At 41.0% G+C, this 17242-nt stretch overlaps 1 protein-coding gene across 2 annotated transcripts in view; it reads right to left on the bottom strand.

Annotated features, from left to right (window-relative positions):
• The window catches only part of LOC101166746 (phosphatase and actin regulator 1), a 49790-nt gene that overhangs the window by 6652 nt on the left and 25896 nt on the right, over window positions 1-17242 (bottom strand). For both annotated transcript variants that reach the window (XM_023965081.1, XM_023965080.1), the window contains exons 3-8: window positions 13135-13215; window positions 8988-9191; window positions 8304-8625; window positions 5386-5582; window positions 4149-4305; window positions 308-363 (exon numbers count right to left, since the gene is read on the bottom strand). In XM_023965081.1, the coding sequence (XP_023820849.1) occupies window positions 308-363; window positions 4149-4305; window positions 5386-5582; window positions 8304-8625; window positions 8988-9191; window positions 13135-13215 (1017 nt within the window). The remainder of the gene's footprint in view (window positions 1-307; window positions 364-4148; window positions 4306-5385; window positions 5583-8303; window positions 8626-8987; window positions 9192-13134; window positions 13216-17242) is intronic.

Below are 17242 nucleotides of genomic sequence, written 5' to 3'. Positions count from 1 at the left end.
AAGTCCCAGGCAAAAAAAGAGAGGCTTTTCTTAGATATAGCATCTACTGGAGCATAGAAACCCGTCTCATTTCTCCTGAGAAAGCCATGCAGTCTGCTTGCCTCACGTTTAAAGCAGAACAGGGACAAAAGGCCTGCCTGCCAGTTTTGAGTTCTAAATCACCGCAATGAACTACCGGTAAGCAAATGTCAATCAAACATACCATTCCAGAAATGTGACCTCATGTTCACTTTATTCCGTCATCCGCACTTATGAAACTGTTTACGGAGCTTTGAGGTACCGTTAAAATAAAGTTTAATACACTCACGCTTAAGGATGTTCCTTTGTTCCAGTTCCTCCACTGTAGGTCTTTGACTCAAGCGCCTGTTGGTAAAAGCAAATGTTCAGTCAGTTAAAGAAACAAAGAGGCAGAGATGCTCAAAAGTCATTTTTGCAAGTCCTTATTTTACAGTAACAACAGAAATAAATAATACTGCATTTGTGCTTCCACATATGAAAAGCAACAAAATAGGAAAAATTTGTTTTATGTTGGACCTAGCAGGGATGTTTTAAAGGTCAAAACAGATCAAGTCTCATCCATATTTCTGCACCTTGAAGAAAGAAAGTCTATGCGAACACTTAACACAATTTATCTGCTGTTAAATACAAAAATAGTAAAAAAATAAACTTGTTTGGGGGACTTCAAACACCTTACATGTTGTAAAAAATAATACAGCATTTGCATGTTTTTACAGAGCAGAACAGATGGCAACTTCTGGAAACAATTCACATCAAACCTGTCAGTTGATGTGCTGCAGCAGCAGAAGAGCTTGAAGCTACAAAATCTTCACATGAACTTTGGGGTCATCAGCAAATGTCCAAGCATACAGCTTGTTCAATGTACACATGCAGCCTGGGATGGAATAATCTAATGTTAATAAAATAGAAAAAGAAATTTCTTAAATGCTGCAATTTGTAGATGTTGGCAACGTTCTATGACAATCCGTTCTTAGACGGCTGCCTTCAGTCAGCCCAGCAAGTTTTAAAATCTATTCCCATTATTAAAAAAAGTGTTCCTCAAAAAAGGAACACTTGGAGAAGTTTACAACTTCTTTCCATATTTCATCCCAGGACTCACTTCCATGTTTTTATGTTAGGCCTGAGCAAACCTTTAATGGATTTTTTGGTTCACAGAGTAAGTGGTTTTGCAACTGACAACTCTGGGGCTCAGAATAAAACCTGATGTTGTCTTTTATGTTATCTAAAACTTGATTAAATATAGATTACTTCAGCGCTCCTCCTTGTTCTGGCGCACAATTTATTCATATGAGTGGAGTTCTGTTCCCTTTTGGATCAAAGTGAATCTCCTCATCTCCCAACAGCTTGACGGGGGCACTTTCGCAAAGATCGCTCGGCTATGATCACCAATCCCCAATCGGGTTAATGATTTTGCGACAATGTGACTCAGTAATGCAGCTTTTTAAGCTGGCAAAAGCCAGACAGTCCTGAGGTCTCCACTTTCCTAAACAAATCTATCGCACAATTAAAAACCCACAACAATCCTTTTTTGTAAAAACATTCCCCGTTATCTTTCAACTTTGATTATGCCGCATTTATTAAAAAAAAAAAACTGGTGTTTTTTTAGGGGATCGTTTCTGCAGAGTGCAGTAGTTCATTAGAAATTTCAGTAGGAGTTGTGGGTGGGACTGTGGCACGAAGCAACCCCACCCTTCCTTGTTGCTGAGAGCTTTCTGTTTACCTCTAGCATACTCTGCCTCACAGCCCTACCAAAACATTATTGGGTATTTGGGCCCGATCCCAGCTCAGACGAGGAAAAACAAAGATGTACGTGGATCTAGTTATCTGTAAGTGGATGCCTCAAAATGGAGCAGAGCTCCGTATTTTCTACGTAACAAACAATTTCTTTTTCAAATGACTTTCTTGTCTGCTTCTGATTCACAACAATTTGAATAAAGAAATACTAAGAAATGCTGTTTGAAGCTCAATTGTCTTTATAATAATAATATATAATGTCTTCAATCATCAGAAAAATTTTAGAACATGTTAAAAACACCAAAAACGTGGTTTTCATCAGAGTGGGTTTGTCAGAGCACTGAAGACTGATTTCTTTTTATTGGCAGAAGAATCAAAATTCAATAGGTTTAGTACATACTTCAAGAGCAACACCATTATTGCTTATGGCAGTATTTTTAATAGCTAAGATATATTGTGCTGTCTTTATGAGCAGTGGCACGTGATAAAGGGAGTTGGGTTCCTTTTAATAGAAGACGATTGCAGGAGGGTTACAACAAGCAGAAAGGTACACTACACATTAAACGCTTAAAAGAAAATAGTCAAACTTTTATGAGAAATACTATTTTTATGCTTTTTTTGATGCGCAATATGTTCACAAGATAATTTGTTTTTGAGTTTAAGTATTTTTTTAGTATAGCAGCCGAAGGCTTAAGATGAAAAAAATCAGTTTATGTTTAGTTTGAAACCATAAATGCTACAAGAGGATCTTTCCTCTGCAGGCACCTGGGAGGATTTCTTCAGAAACCCAAAGCTCAGATTAAAATATGCTTTTTCTCTTATCTGAGTGACTTTGGTGAGATTTAGAATTTATCAACCAACCTCCTCTGCTAGTCCTTTGTTAACGGACTGAAATCCATCACTGATAAGTGCTGATTGACAGATGGCTCATCTGATCACTCGCCAAGAAGTTTTTAAGTAGCTTTCGTGATCAAACCTCCCAAATGGCTCAGCGCGACAAACCATCTGATGCTTACAGTTACCAAGAAACCAAAAACTACAACCATCCCCACTCTGAGCTGTGGTGTAGGCATGCAGCATAAAGGTATGGATGTTCAAAACTCACTCCAAAGACACTTTGAGTATCTTAAATATGAATTACAAATTTGAAAAAGGTAATTTCTAAGAAATGTAATAAACTGTCCCACGTTCTCATTCTGTTATTTTAATAAACCAAGGTGAACAAAATTAACTTCAAGAAATGGATGCCTGAAAGTTGTGACAACAAAGGATTGTGGGAAACTCACCTTCAAAGGAAATTGCAGAAAAAGCATCTGTTGGAGCTCATTTATAAAGAAAAATTTGGGGATCTCCACACAAATTTGTGTGGCTCATTTCACTCCCGTAAGGACCATAAGCAAAAAAACGACTACTCAACTGCACCCCAGAATTAAGCCGAGGTCGGCGTGTCCTGGAAAAGCTTTATCACAATCAATTCTGATCAGCGTGACACACACACCCACTTTAAAGGACACAATGCCGCTGGGAGGAAAAGAATAAGGTCCTCTTTCAATAACACTGCACCAAAAGACAGGGTCAGTGAGCTTTTTGGGGACAAGAAAACTACAAATTCAGGTCTTCTGGGAAAACTGTGTGTCCTCCAGTCACAGGGAGGAACTGCGCTACATGATAATCCTTGCAGCAATGGATTCATCATCTATTAGCAGGCACTGTTAGCCACACGCTTAGTGGTCATTTTTAATCCCAAAACATTAAAAAAAAGGGAAAAAACAGAACACAGGTGGAAAAACGTTACGCTGTTTACTTGCCAAGCCACTACTCTTTGTTCATGACCTCATCTCGCAAACATGTACAGTATCAGTGCGGTGTGAGAAGACATGAAAACGCTGGTTTGAAAAGGCTCGTGTGGTGCTGCTGTGTGGAGGAGTCAGCAGGAGATAGTTTGGCACATGCATCACCGTGGTGATTCAGTGAGCGAGGGAGGAAGTCGGGCAGGAGGAGGAAAGAGGAGAAAGATAGCGAGAGCACGCCAGAGAGAAGGCGAAGGAAAGAAAAAAAAAGGAAGGGAGGGTGTGCATCACTGAAATTGGGTCAGCTGCATTTCCAGACTCCCTTTTTAACAAGATAAAGCGCTTATCTTTCTCCAATGTTGAGAGGGATAAAAAGAGAAATAAAGAATGGTGAAGAGAAAAAAAATTGCATTCGCTTTGAAGTGACTCACTGTTCCATCAAACCAGCATTAAACAAAGCGCTTGGCAGAGAGGAGCCACTGCAGCGGTCCATCAGCAACTGAAAAGTTGGTTACAGCAACACTGGTCGGGTTCACCAAAGCACTCAGCTGTGATGTTTCGCTCTGTATCAACGATGTTTAAGTTAAAGTGCCGCAAATGTCTCACCTGGTGAGTTTGGTGCCTATCTGCTGCCTGGACTCCAGCCTCTCCTCATCTGTTTGCATGGGCAGGATGTTTTTCTCCTCCAGCTCCCTTTTGGATGGACGGTTACTCAGCTTGATGGCCAGAGAGTCTTTTCTCAGCACTTTCTGAGCCAGGGTGCCTGGAAACAAACAAGACCAAAAATGACATAAATTTGTAAAAATCATCATTTTATTTATTCATTGATTGATGATTTTCAACCACAAATCAAGGCGGCTAAATAAATAAACATTATAAAAAAATGTTTAAAAAGTTATAATTCCAAAAATGAACAATAATAACTGTTATTGTTTTGTCTATATTTTATAGTTATATTTTGTGTTTGAACCAAGCATTTATGTTTGCTGTTGTAAATTTTTAGTTATTGTTTTGAGAAAGGCAAAAAAAAGTGTTAATGGCTGTAATACCCAAGTAAAAAGGGCAGAGACAGTGATTTTTTGGTCTTTCTGTTCCCCTTTAATTTCCATGTTGTATTGTTGTGTTTTTGTCGGAAAATAAATAAATGTTTGTCATCGAACCTTTTAGTGACGTAAACAGAAAGAGCTCAGTTTTGCTGAGAACATGCATATCAAACCCTCAAAAGTGAAAAGAGAGGTATAAATAAATTGAATGAGATTTTAAGATCTGGCAGGAATTAAAAAAGAAAAAGGATAACAGTTTATCACGATGACAGCATATTTAATTAATTAATTAATTCTGTGTGAAATGAACCATGACTACAGACTGCATGTATATAGAAAACAGGAGCAACATTAATATGTCAAATTTAATGAAGGACATTATTTATCAATCAATTTACCTGATTAACTCAATTTAGATACACATCTTCAGGATTAGATTTACATTCCAATTCATTAGGAACTGATTTATAAATCAATTCCTAATAAATTGAAACAAATGAAACAAAAAAGGAACGTCAACTATTAAACTTAGGAAGCAGCAAAACTGTTTTCCGTTGAAGAAAATGCCATTAAAGGAAAGATTCTATGAATAAATCTGATGTTAGATTTTTGAAAATAAAGACCATTTCCAATCAATTTAAAAATATACATTTTTTAATTTGACTTTATCCTGGTCAAGCTGGGTCTTTAATCTTTCCAATTGCCAATATGTTTTTAATCATTTAAAGCCAAAGTGCTTTTAAGACTCCTTAGTTTTCAGTGCTCCATTTTAAACTATGAACACATCTGCAGGCACTTACTAGTAAAAATTGAGTCATCTTCATCGTCTTCCTCATCGTCATCCCCATCTTCCTCCTCTTCCTTATACATGCTGGGTAGATCTTCATAGTCAGACTCATTGGGCATGTTCTCTTTGTCATCCTCGTAGTCGATGATCACGGATGGCACTTCTCTCTTGTCGAGGGGGGCGCACTGAAAACCGCTGTGCAACGCAGAGCTGCAGGAGGAAAAAAAGAAAGAAATCAAGGTTGACCCGGATCTGACTGTTCCTCAAAAATGGGTTTTCAGTTATGTGCCAACGTGAACCGGCTCAAAGGATGAGCTTGAGTACAAAGTGATTTTCTGAATGAAAATAAGTCAACACTTTGGATAAAATAACCTCCAAAAACCTTCTTAGTTTAAAGGCTGAAAGTAGCTTAGAACAATAAATGGGCTTCTGGGTTTTGCTCCAGAACATAATGATAGCTTAGTGGATTTTAGTTGAGATATAAAGGGAAGGGGGGGGGCATACAGAACAATAAACCGTACAAACTAAGCAGTATTCTGTTGCTATATTCTCTGAACAGCCCAACAGATAAACAGTTGGCAGAATTCAGGAGTCCTCACCATTTTAACATTTAAATGTTTGGAAGATCGATAAGCAGCAGCCATGTTAAAGCTGCTTATGATGAATAGCTGGTCTGCAGCCAGTCCATCCTTTTAAACCAATTGTGAGCAAACTCGGATTCATTACTTCTTTATCTTTGGCCCAAAGGCTTTTGTGAAAAAGAAATCCTAGTGTAAGATCTTACATAACGCCCAATCCGCTGCAGAGTCGCCTTTTCTCCCCCCACAAAACTCCAAGTAACTCTGCACTTGTCAAGAGCAGCTGGTCATGTTATGTCAGGCCAACTGCTGGAGGGACGCCTACTCCACGCACTTGTGCCCACACACACAAACACACATTTACTTCAAAATTAGGCCATGCTGCCCTGTGAGGCAGTGTGCCGATTTAGACCTGTACAACAGTGCAACAGAGCTGGCAGGATGCGACCTAAAAAGCAACCAGGATATATTTGAAAGTAACTTGCTGCAAAGTCAATGCCTCTACAGAGGCTAATCCATGCCAACATACAAATCTGAAATACATTTTTTCTTCGTGATTTATATTAATAAGAATGCATGTTGCTTAAGTTTTCCTGTCATCCAAGTGAAGTCTTGAAGTTGAGTCATGGCATCTGGACTGTTATCTTCTTGAAACGTAAACAAGGATCTGCAATCTTTAATGCTGAAAGAGCCATTTCATAGAGCCTAAAACCTCTACATGGTTTCAGGTCATTAAGAGTCCTTTGTCCTCAGCTGGAGGTTGGGGAGCCAGTGGCTCCCTCCCCAAACTGGTCATCTCTTTCAGCTGTTAACAACCCAGGTGAAACTGGTTCAGTTTGTTTGAGTTTCAGAACAGTGCCGTAGATGGATGGAAGAATAAACCTGAGACCACCATTCCTATTAAGAGAAGGTTTATCATTCTTGACAAAGATGGCTTCTTTCACTCCTCGCGCAAACCATCCTCTCTTTCTGGCTAGAATTCGGACTTCACTGTCCTCGAACGAGTGGTTTGTGGCGGAGGTGCACTGCAGACTCAGGTCCACTTGGGTTGGCTCTGCGATGTTGGTAAGGCCGCTTGTGTAGAGTTTGTTTGGTTTCTCCTATATACTGTTCATTGCAGCTGTCTGTCATCTCAAATGATCACTGCATAGTCTAGAAAGGCTATGGTGTTCTACTTTGTGTCTTCCCTGGTAAACTTGATGTTTTTGTCGACTGCATTGATATGACCCGTGAAAGCCTCCACTTCCTGGATTTTGACCTTGACCCAAGTATCGTCCACATATCTGAACCAGTGGCCTGTAGTAGTACCTGGGAACGAGTCCAGGGCTCTTCTCTCGACTTCTTCCATGTACAAGTTGGCCACAATGGGCAAGATTAACAGCTGAAAGAGATGACCAGTTTGGAGAGGGAGTCACTGGCTCCCCAAACCCCAGCTGAGGACAAAGGACTCTTAACGACCTGAAACCATGTAGGCTAAGTTGACAATACCATCCAGTTTCAGGTCTGACTCCTCCCCCATGAGCACATATATACCAGCTTTTTTACCAGTTAGTTCAGAACTGACTCTTGGATAAGAGGTGAAACGTCTTCTAACTTAAAAAACTAAGTCCAGATGACAGCCCCTAAAACTACTACTATGATGGAATCAACCTGGATGAATGAGTCTTCATAGGCATAAAAAGTCTATGAGCTTCCACATTCAAAACTCTCGGGTTCTTGTGTAGGTACGCAAGTTTTTCACTGTTTTCAGGCTCTACGTAAAAAAACGTGCCAGTTTTGCCAGTTAAACCAGGTTAAACTTTGACCAATAAGGGGCAGGTTTGGTAGGGATGTATGGATTTGGTTAATCTGGCCTACATTGCCAAGAGCCTGATGATGTTTGTTTTTCAAATAAAGATAAACCAAGGCCATTCTTCTGACATAATCCGCCATTGCAAGGATGCTAGCAAGGAACCAAACCGCTTGCCATTTTGTGTCCAAATTGCGAGTTTTGTACCGCTAAGACATTTCACACCAAGCCTCTGCCAACTGTAGGTGGGGGACATGCACTAGTAAACAAAACACAAAGAAAAAAGGAAAAAAAGAGAAGCCCCTCCCTGCCAGTCCAGTGTGAACCCCATGGGCTAAACAGGCATCAACCTCTCATCAAATGCCCGGTTTGTACGAAGCTTCAGAAAAAATTTAGTTGAGAATAAAAGATGCAAAAAAGCCAGCCTTTACATAATATTTGTGATATTTTACTGATTTAGGTTTCATTATAATCTAGCTAAAATCCACACTGGTAGATGGATCCATAATCCACCTAAACTCTGCAAAATTAGATATAATGATTCAAACCCTGGTGGCTACTAACCTTTCAAACCTCTGCAAGGAGAGGGCCAGGGTTTTATTGAGCTCCTCGATGATGCGGCTAGGAGCGTGGAGGCTGCCGTACTGAAGCTGGAGTGGGTGACCATGGCTCTGGTGGAGGCTGGAGAGCCCAGCGAGATGGGAGGGCAGCAAGTTGCTGAGGTGAGGAGGCACGCCCTTTGGAGGGCCACACTTTGGCGGGTACGTGCTCAAGGGGTTGGGAGAGTCAAGGCCAGGAGGAACGCAGATCATCACTTTCTTGGGAGGCAGAGGTGGAGAGTGCTTTCCCCCAGGCATGCAGGGCAACTTCACTGGCTGCCGTGAATCTTCAGAAAACACAACAAAAAAAATATGCATTCACAGATTCTAAAGCCTGTACTGCTGCAGTACAGCTGTAAATTAGACGTCAGTGTAAATGGCTGGGAATTAGACTCCAGTAATGCTACTTCCGTTCTGCTGACAGATTGAGAATGACAGAGAGAACCAAGCCACTATAGTCACAGGGGACTTTAATGAGACTCCAGTAATCCCATTAAGATGTGTAGCAGTAGAGGTATATTTTACAGGAGACACAATCCCAGCTCATCAGCAGTTTTTCCACACTCAGTGAGACATAAAAATTTACATAATAAATCAGTGTAAAGTGAAAACTTTATTCCCACTGGAGGCAGGAAAACTTGCCACTGACCTGTGCTGTGGTTTGGGATCCTTGAGAAAGGCTTTGGAGGGAGAGCAGGGGGCTGTTTCTGATACAAGGGTGGTTTCATAGGGGTTTCTTGATGGTCACCTGGAAAGGTGACCGATTTTTTCGTAGGCAAGACCATTGAGGATTTTAAAGACGATTCCCGAGAGCAGATCCCTGTATCCACTGGGGATCTGAATTCCACACTCGCTATAAAGAAAGAGCGAAAGGGAAAAGCGTCAACAATAAAATATTATGTATAGGACCGTTTAACTGCCTCCCCAATATTTTATCTTTATCATTAATTTAACATTTGGTTCTCCATGCCTCTGTTTCGTGCAGTGCGATTCATGTATTGTCCCTCTTTCCGACTCCCCTCCGGGGGAGTGGGAGTGATTCTAGATTCCAGTTGGCTTGTCCATGCTCCTGTGCTTGGCCGTGGACCTCGCCTCTGGCTCGTCTCTGCACCTGTACTTGATTGTTGACCTTGCCTCTGGCTCATCTCTGCCCCTGCTCCTGTACTTGGCTGTGGACCTCGCCTCTGGCTCGTCTCTGCTCCTGTACTTGGCCGTGGACCCTGCCTCTGGCTCGTCTCTGCTTCTGCTCGTACACTTGGCCGTTGACCTCGCCTCTGGCTTGTCTCTGCTCCTGTACTTGATTGTTGACCTCGCCTCTGGCTCGTCTCTGCCCCTGCTCTTGTACTAGGCTGTGAACCTCGCCTCTGGCTAATCTCTGCCCCTGCTCCTGTACTTGGCTGTGGACCCTGCCTCTGGCTCGTCTCTGCTCCTGTACTTGGCCATGGACCCTGCCTCTGGCTCGTCTCTGCACCTGTACTTGATTGTTGACCTCGCCTCTGGCTCATCTCTGCCCCTGCTCTTGTACTAGGCCGTGAACCTTGCCTCTGGCTCGTCTCTGCCTCTGCTCCTGTCCTTGGCCATTGACCCTGCCTCTGGCTCGTCACTGCTCCTGCTCCTGTACTTGGCCATGGACCCTGCCTCTGGCTCGTCTCTGCTCCTGTACTCGATTGTTGACCTCGCCTGTGGCTCATCTCTGCCCCTGCTCTTGTACTAGGCTGTGAACCTCGCCTCTGGCTCATCTCTGCCTCTGCTCCTGTACTTGGACGTTGACCCTGACTCTGGCTCGTCTCTGCTCCTGCTCCTGTACTTGGCCATGGACCCTGCCTCTGGCTCGTCTCTGCTCCTGTACTCGATTGTTGACCTCGCCTCTGGCTCATCTCTGCCTCTGCTCCTGTACTTGGCCGTTGACCCTGCCTCTGGCTCGTCTCTGCCCACGCTCTTGTACTTGGCCGTTGACCCTGTTTCTGGCTCGTCTCTGCCCCTGCTCTTGTACTAGGCTGTGAACCTCGCCTCTGGCTCATCTTTGCCCCTGCTCTTGTACTAGGCTGTGAACCTCGCCTCTGGCTCATCTTTGCTCCTGTACTTGGCCGTTGACCCTGCCTCTGGCTCGTCTCTTCTCCTGTACTTGATTGTTGACCCTGCCACTGGCTCGTCTCTGTTCCTGCTCCTGTACTTGGCCATGGACCCTGCCTCTGGCTCGTCTCTGTTCCTGCTCCTGTACTTGGCCATGGACCCTGCCTCTGGCTCTTCTCTGCTCCTGTACTTGATTGTTGACCCTGCCTCTGGCTCGTCTCTGCTTCTGCTCCTGTACTTGGCCTTTGACCCTGCCTCTGGCTCATCTCTGCCCCTCCTCCTGTACTTGGCCATTGAGCATGCCTCTGGGATGTCTCTGCCCCTGCTCCTGTACTTGGCCGTTGACCCTGCCTCTGGCTCATCTCTGCCCCTGCTCCTGTACTTGGCCGTGGACCTAGCCTCTGGCTCGTCTCTGCCCCTGCTCCTGTACTTGGCTGTGGACCTAGCCTCTGGCCCTTCTCTGCCCCTGCTCCTGTACTCGGCTGTTGAGGCTGCCTCTGGCTCGTCTCTGCTCCTGTTCGTACACTTGGCTGTGGACCTCGCCTCTGGCTCTTCGCTGCTTCTGCTCGTACACTTGGCTGTGGACCTCGCCTCTGGCTCTTCTCTGCTTCTGCTCGTACACTTGGCTGTGGACTTCGCCTCTGGCTCGTCTCTGCTCCTGTTCGTACACTTGGCTGTAGACCCTGCCTCTGGCTTGTCTCGGCCCCTGCTGCTGTACTTGGCCATTGACCTCTCCTCTGGCTCGTCTCTGCTCCTGCTCGTACACTTGGCTGTGGACCCTGCCTCTGGCTTGTCTCACGCCCCCAGCCGTCCTCCAACTCCATCTGGATGAAGCCCATCTGCTGGACTATTTAAACATGTAGTTGTAGAGTTAGATAAGCTAATTCTTCTCTAAGATTTCTGGTACATCGCCTGTCCGTCCTGGAAAGGATCCCTCCTTCATGTGGACACCCCTAAAATTTCTTATTTTTTTTTCCTGGAATCTTTTTTTCCTTAAAGAGGAAAGGAAAGGTCTAAGGCCAGGGATGCACAGTTAAGCTTAGTCTGTTTAGTTTAGCGATTACCTATTGAATTCTATGACTTCATGTTCTTTATGATTTCACGTTTAACATATAAAATAACAGTATGAAGACCATTGAGATGACAATTGTTGTAATATTGGGCTATATAAATAAAAATAATAATATTAAAATAAAAAAAAATAGATTGATTTGATATTGAAATTATTAGCTCACAGTAGACCCTAGAACTGCAGACTTCAAGCACTTTAGGATAACCATTTATCTGTTGCAAAATGGAGTCATTTGATTTGGTGATTTACTTTCCTACGATTGACTTTATACCTTGATTTTTGTGTCATGGTTTCATTTCAGTTCAAAAAATTATTTTTTTTAATTTGTTAATAATCAAGTAAATCAAGGAACACCCCTCAGCTGGTTTATACTAAGCCTAGTGTAATGGAATAAACAAGGTGAAAAAAGTGTTTTTAACATGTTCTTATGGTATTTTTCTGATAATAGAGGACACGTATAAGGAAAATAAAGATCAAAAATTCAATTTCTGAGTATTTCTTTCTTCCAACAGTTGTGAATCAGGAGCTGACGAAAAACAGCAGTTTAAAAAAACCTTATAGTTGAGACAAAGGAACGGCGGACCACAAGCTCCCAGCTCCGCTCCATTGCAATACATCTACTCGTAGACGACTAGATCCTGGTACGACGTTAGTTTCCCTCATCTGAGCTGGCATTTTTGTTGCACCAGTAAAGTTAGGTTGGGGGTGCAAGGGGCTGTGAGTTAGCAGGAGAGCGTGTAAACAGATGGGTGACAGGCAAGCTTGATCCAAGCCAACGGCCACACCCACAACTCAGAGGCAAATTTCAAATGAACTACTGCCGCTCTGCTGAAACTATGTCCTAGAAAACAACATAGGTTTTTACATTTTTGGCTTAAAACTGCAAAATCATAATTAAAAGACCACTGGGACCACTTAGAAAATAAATCAAAGATGATAGGAACGGGACTAAAAATGTAGCACTTTCACATATGCAAATATATGCAGTAGAGATGCAACAATTCCTTTTCCCCACAATTCGGTTCAATAGTGTAACAAAGTTCAGTTTTAAGCCTAGAATTGTGGCATCCCTATTTTTCCAAAAGTTAAGTTCTTGAAAAAAGAAAAACAGCTTTTTTTTGTTTAAATTACTGTTCTTTAAATATATGTGGTAAAAAATTTGCAACAAGATCTTAAAATAAATAATGAGGAATATTCTGGAGGGCGGATCATAAATCAAGTTCAATTCCTGAGACCGCAGAACTTGATTTGACTAATAATCTTGCATAATAGATTATAAAAAAGAGCCACACGCTTCCTTATCCTTTGCTTTACATCTTAAAATGAGTCAGGGAATTTTTTTTCTTTCGTACCCAGAGGCATGAAGTGGTTTGCTTTCAGAATCAAAAATACTTTGCTGCGGCTTTGAATGTGGCATGTCAAATTAACATCAGAGACACTATACATTCCCTGTAATGAAAGATCCTATCTGTGCATGCCCTGTGTCAAACCTTCAAGAGCGCACATCAGACTTCTGATTAATGAGGAGATGAACGAGGGACTTTCCAATTTTAAGACTTAATACACCAAAACTATCTCTTCTTGAAGTTTCCACTTACATTTAAGGCGGTTTCCTATTCTGCTAAAAATCACAGCCATTAAATTAGCTCACCTTTTTCAAAGATTTCCTTCAGAACCCCCCGCTTGATGAGTTCATCTCGGCTCTGCCGCAGGGACATCTTTCTTTCCAAGGCTGAGGGTAACAAAAGCAACAAAAGATGCGTTTGCAATTTATCCAGAAAAAAAAAATCTAATAATAAACATCAAAGCTAGTCAGCAGTTTAACCTGGATTTAAGAAGCTCCAGATGAGGTTTGCAAAAAAAAGAATCAATTATGCAGACAGTGCTTCAGACTTCAGCATTCATTTTTTTGCTGATCTCTTAAGGGTAAAGAAAAACAGAGGAGTTTACAGTATCATGAGTTTTGACCAACTCAACCGGATGCTTCTTCCTATCCCTCTGTTTCCATGCTTATTCAGTGTGAGAGGCTTCATTTACCATTCATCAAATCTGTATTGACACTTATAGGAGCCATATTTAAAATACAGCTAAAAGACAGTTGCCATTTTAGAAATAACTTGATTAAGTTCTTGGTGACTTTTTGTATTACTTGTAATTTTATGTTTGTTTTTGGCAAGCCTTGCACAGGGACTACAGTTGAAAATGAGCCTTGCAGCTAAAACTGGCACATTAACACGCATGTTCATTAATGTGCACAGCCCCTGCACAAGAAACAATAGATAAAATTGAATAATTAAGAAAAAATAGCTTAAAATAGTAAAGTAAACTTGAACTGATCCAACTACTGAGAAATATGTATTTTTTTTACCATAGCTATATTTAAAAAAAGAAATTCATAAAATAATGTTTAATATTAATAACAGCCAATATTTATTTATAAACTTATAATTATCAGCTATAATTAAATACAAGTCCATGTCTTTAATAGCTGGGTTTGATTTTCTTGAATTATTTTGTCAATTTACTTAGGTTTTCTTTGTCAAGACTCAATTACATTAAAATCAATTACATTAAGCTTTTTTTTTATTCAGTTTACTGTAATACATTTGTGTAATCAATTAACTTTATTAATAAATAAAATTAATAAACTCCATAAACTTGTGTGGCATCTTGACTTTACACATACATTTACACAACTAAAATGAACTGATATAAAATCCATTATGCTGAATTTATTTAAAATTAATGAGCTCCACAAAATACTCCAGAGGAAAAAATAAAAATACACATTTTAGAAATCAATCAGGAGTTCAGTTTATTAACTCGTAGATGGTATGAAATCCAAGTGTATAATTAGATGCTACTTGGGGAGCCAGCCCCATTCAAAAGTACTTTTTCTTTTCCTTCAAAGATGGGACAAAATTAACATGAGGTCATGTATATCCATGGGGCAGTAAACAGAGGTATCATAGAGTTGGCACAGAATTAGCACAGCATGATTTCTGACTGACCGTGAAAGCAGATGAATTATTCAATTATTTCCCTCAAAGCACAACATGAATAATTATTAAAAATCAAGATCGTAATTTCACGGATGCCTTTAGGTTTATGATGACCACACAAATCTTGGATCTGGAACATAATTTAGAATCTAACGATATTAAGAAAGTTGCAAAACCTCTTAGCTGGTGCGGTGTGGGGAGGGCTAGGGTCAAAGGTCAGTGATAGACTGGCAGGGCTGGAACGTGTTCAGGGATTATGTTTCAGCGAAAATGAAAAGCAATTACTCAGAGCTTTATGACATAACTGTTATGCCATGGGACGTGGACACTTATGCAACACCATTAACTGAAAAGCTTTAATGAGAATATTATGTCTTCAGATTTGACAAATGCTTTCCTGAACCAAAAGAGGCAAATGTTTGGAATGAGGAGGCACATGTCATTTACAGGCGGCACATGAGGATCATAGAAAGTTCGGGACGCCGTTTGACCAATGCATCATTTTAGAAAAAGAAATGAGGGAGTATTTTATCCTCATTGAAAAGGTTCTCACTGTACCCTCCTGAGTATCAGGAAATTACAGTTATATGTACAAGGTCCCACAGTTTAATTGGTTTTAGATACTTTAGCACTAAGACAACAATTTAGAAATGTCCTCTAAAAAAAATCTATCCAAGATGGCTACCGTACTTTGGCCCAAAGGGGGTCATGGTCCAACACTCCAGTCAACCAAATTAAGATGAGAAGTGGACGCTCATTGGGGAAACTGCGCCGAGAGCATAATAAATAAAACTGGTAGATCTACGCTCATCCTATGTATATTTGACAACGCTGCAGTTTAATTTTTTTCTGAATCAACAGGAAATAAAAATTCCACAGTGAAGTGACCCAGATACTAAAAATTCATCGTACGAACCCCGAGGCTGAGCAGCTCAAAGTGGAGGCTTTCAAACTTTCTCACAAACAAACTCTATTGATTCACTTATTTTGATTTTGATAATGAGGAGATTGAACTTTAACAGCCATATAAGATTGACTAAGCTGAAGACCTCGACACCAAATATCAAAAACCACATTTCTCCTTTCAAAACAGTAGAAAGAGGAGCAAGAAATCCCAAATCTGCTCCCCTGATCAGCACTGTGCTTAAAAGCTGCTGCGTGTGAAGAGATCTGCTGATAAAAGCTAAAAATAGATGTAAAGATAGCATCAAGATGCTAAAATATATCCTCCCCCCGATTGATTTCTTCCAGATACAATCTAAAAATTCACTAGGTGCATTAAAGACAGCGTGATAAGATGCACACAATTATCAGGTTCTTCAGTCCAACTCTCTTGAGGTGAAGAGTGCAGTCCATCAGATCTGGAATTCCTCTGCTTCATATCACCCCTTCTTATCCAGGACAACATCTGCCTACCCATTAGCTCGCCTTCCTACCATCAGTATTTAGATTTCACAGACAACCACAGAGGCAGAACAAAATTCACATCAGAGACTGAGCAGGCAGCGTATAGCTGCTGGAACAAAGGATCTGAGGAGGACAGAGCCAAAGAGACTGAAAGTGTTAAATCACCTGGATGGTCTAAAAGCAGATATAGCTCTACTGCAGGAGACCCATTTATCAGATTCTTTGAATCACCTTATGTGCTGCTTACAATTTCCAGTTATATACTCTGCCAGTTACAACTCCAAACAAAGAGGAGTTGCTGTTTTAATTAATAAAAATCTTAATTTTACTCATAAGGATACAGTTACTGACCCAGAAGGCAGATTTGTAATCATTAATATATCCATTCAGAATAAGGACTATTGTATAGTGAGTATTTATGGTCCCAATGTTGACGACTCTTCCTTCTTTCACAGATTCTTCACCTCACTCTCAGTTCACTCTGACTCCACAATCATTATAGGAGGAGACTTCAACCTTGTTTTGGACCCTGAACTTGACAGACTCAGCACAGCAGCAAACCAGCGTACATGGCGGTCTGCAAGTATTCTAAAGCAGTACATGAATGATCTGGGTCTCTGCGACGCGTGGCGCTCATGTCACCCAAACACTAAAGGGTTCACCTTTTTTTCTCCAGTTCACTATTCACACTCCCGTTTAGACTATTTATTAATCAGTAACTCTCTTTTAAAAAATATTCAAAGCTCCAATATCCATCCAATTATTATCAGTGATCATGCACCAGTCTCTGTAAACATTTCTAGGGAAAAATCCACACCCTCTGGTACAACCTGGAGGTTTAATACGTCTCTGTTAAAGGACCAGGAATTTCTTGAATTCTTTAAAAAAGAGTGGGCAACCTTCTTAGACTTCAACAATACTCCAGACATCCCACCGTGCGTTCTTTGGGAAACAGCAAAGGCAGTCATGAGAGGGAAAATCATTTCTTATTCAACGCACAAAAAACGCAAAGAGAAAGCAGATTTATTAGAATTAGAAAATAAAATCAAAACCCTGGAGACGGCTTATGCTGCTTCTGCACAGAAACACATTCTGGGAGATCTGAAAAATTTAAAGCTGCAGTTAAATGACATCATTAATAAACAAACACAATTTCAAATACAAAGGCTACGACTTGAAAGATTTGAAAACTCTAATAAATCTGGCAAATTTCTGGCTAATCAGCTTAAAATTAACAGAGAAAAATCATCAATCACCTCTATTATGGACCAAACAGGAAATGTCACCCATGACCCGGTCAAAATTAATAACGAATTTGAAAACTTTTATAAAAACCTGTACACACCGCAG

The sequence above is a fragment of the Oryzias latipes genome, chromosome 17 (assembly GCF_002234675.1).
Source record: "Oryzias latipes chromosome 17, ASM223467v1".
Classification (NCBI taxonomy): domain Eukaryota; kingdom Metazoa; phylum Chordata; class Actinopteri; order Beloniformes; family Adrianichthyidae; genus Oryzias; species Oryzias latipes.
This window is presented reverse-complemented; position numbering and strand designations above follow the sequence as displayed.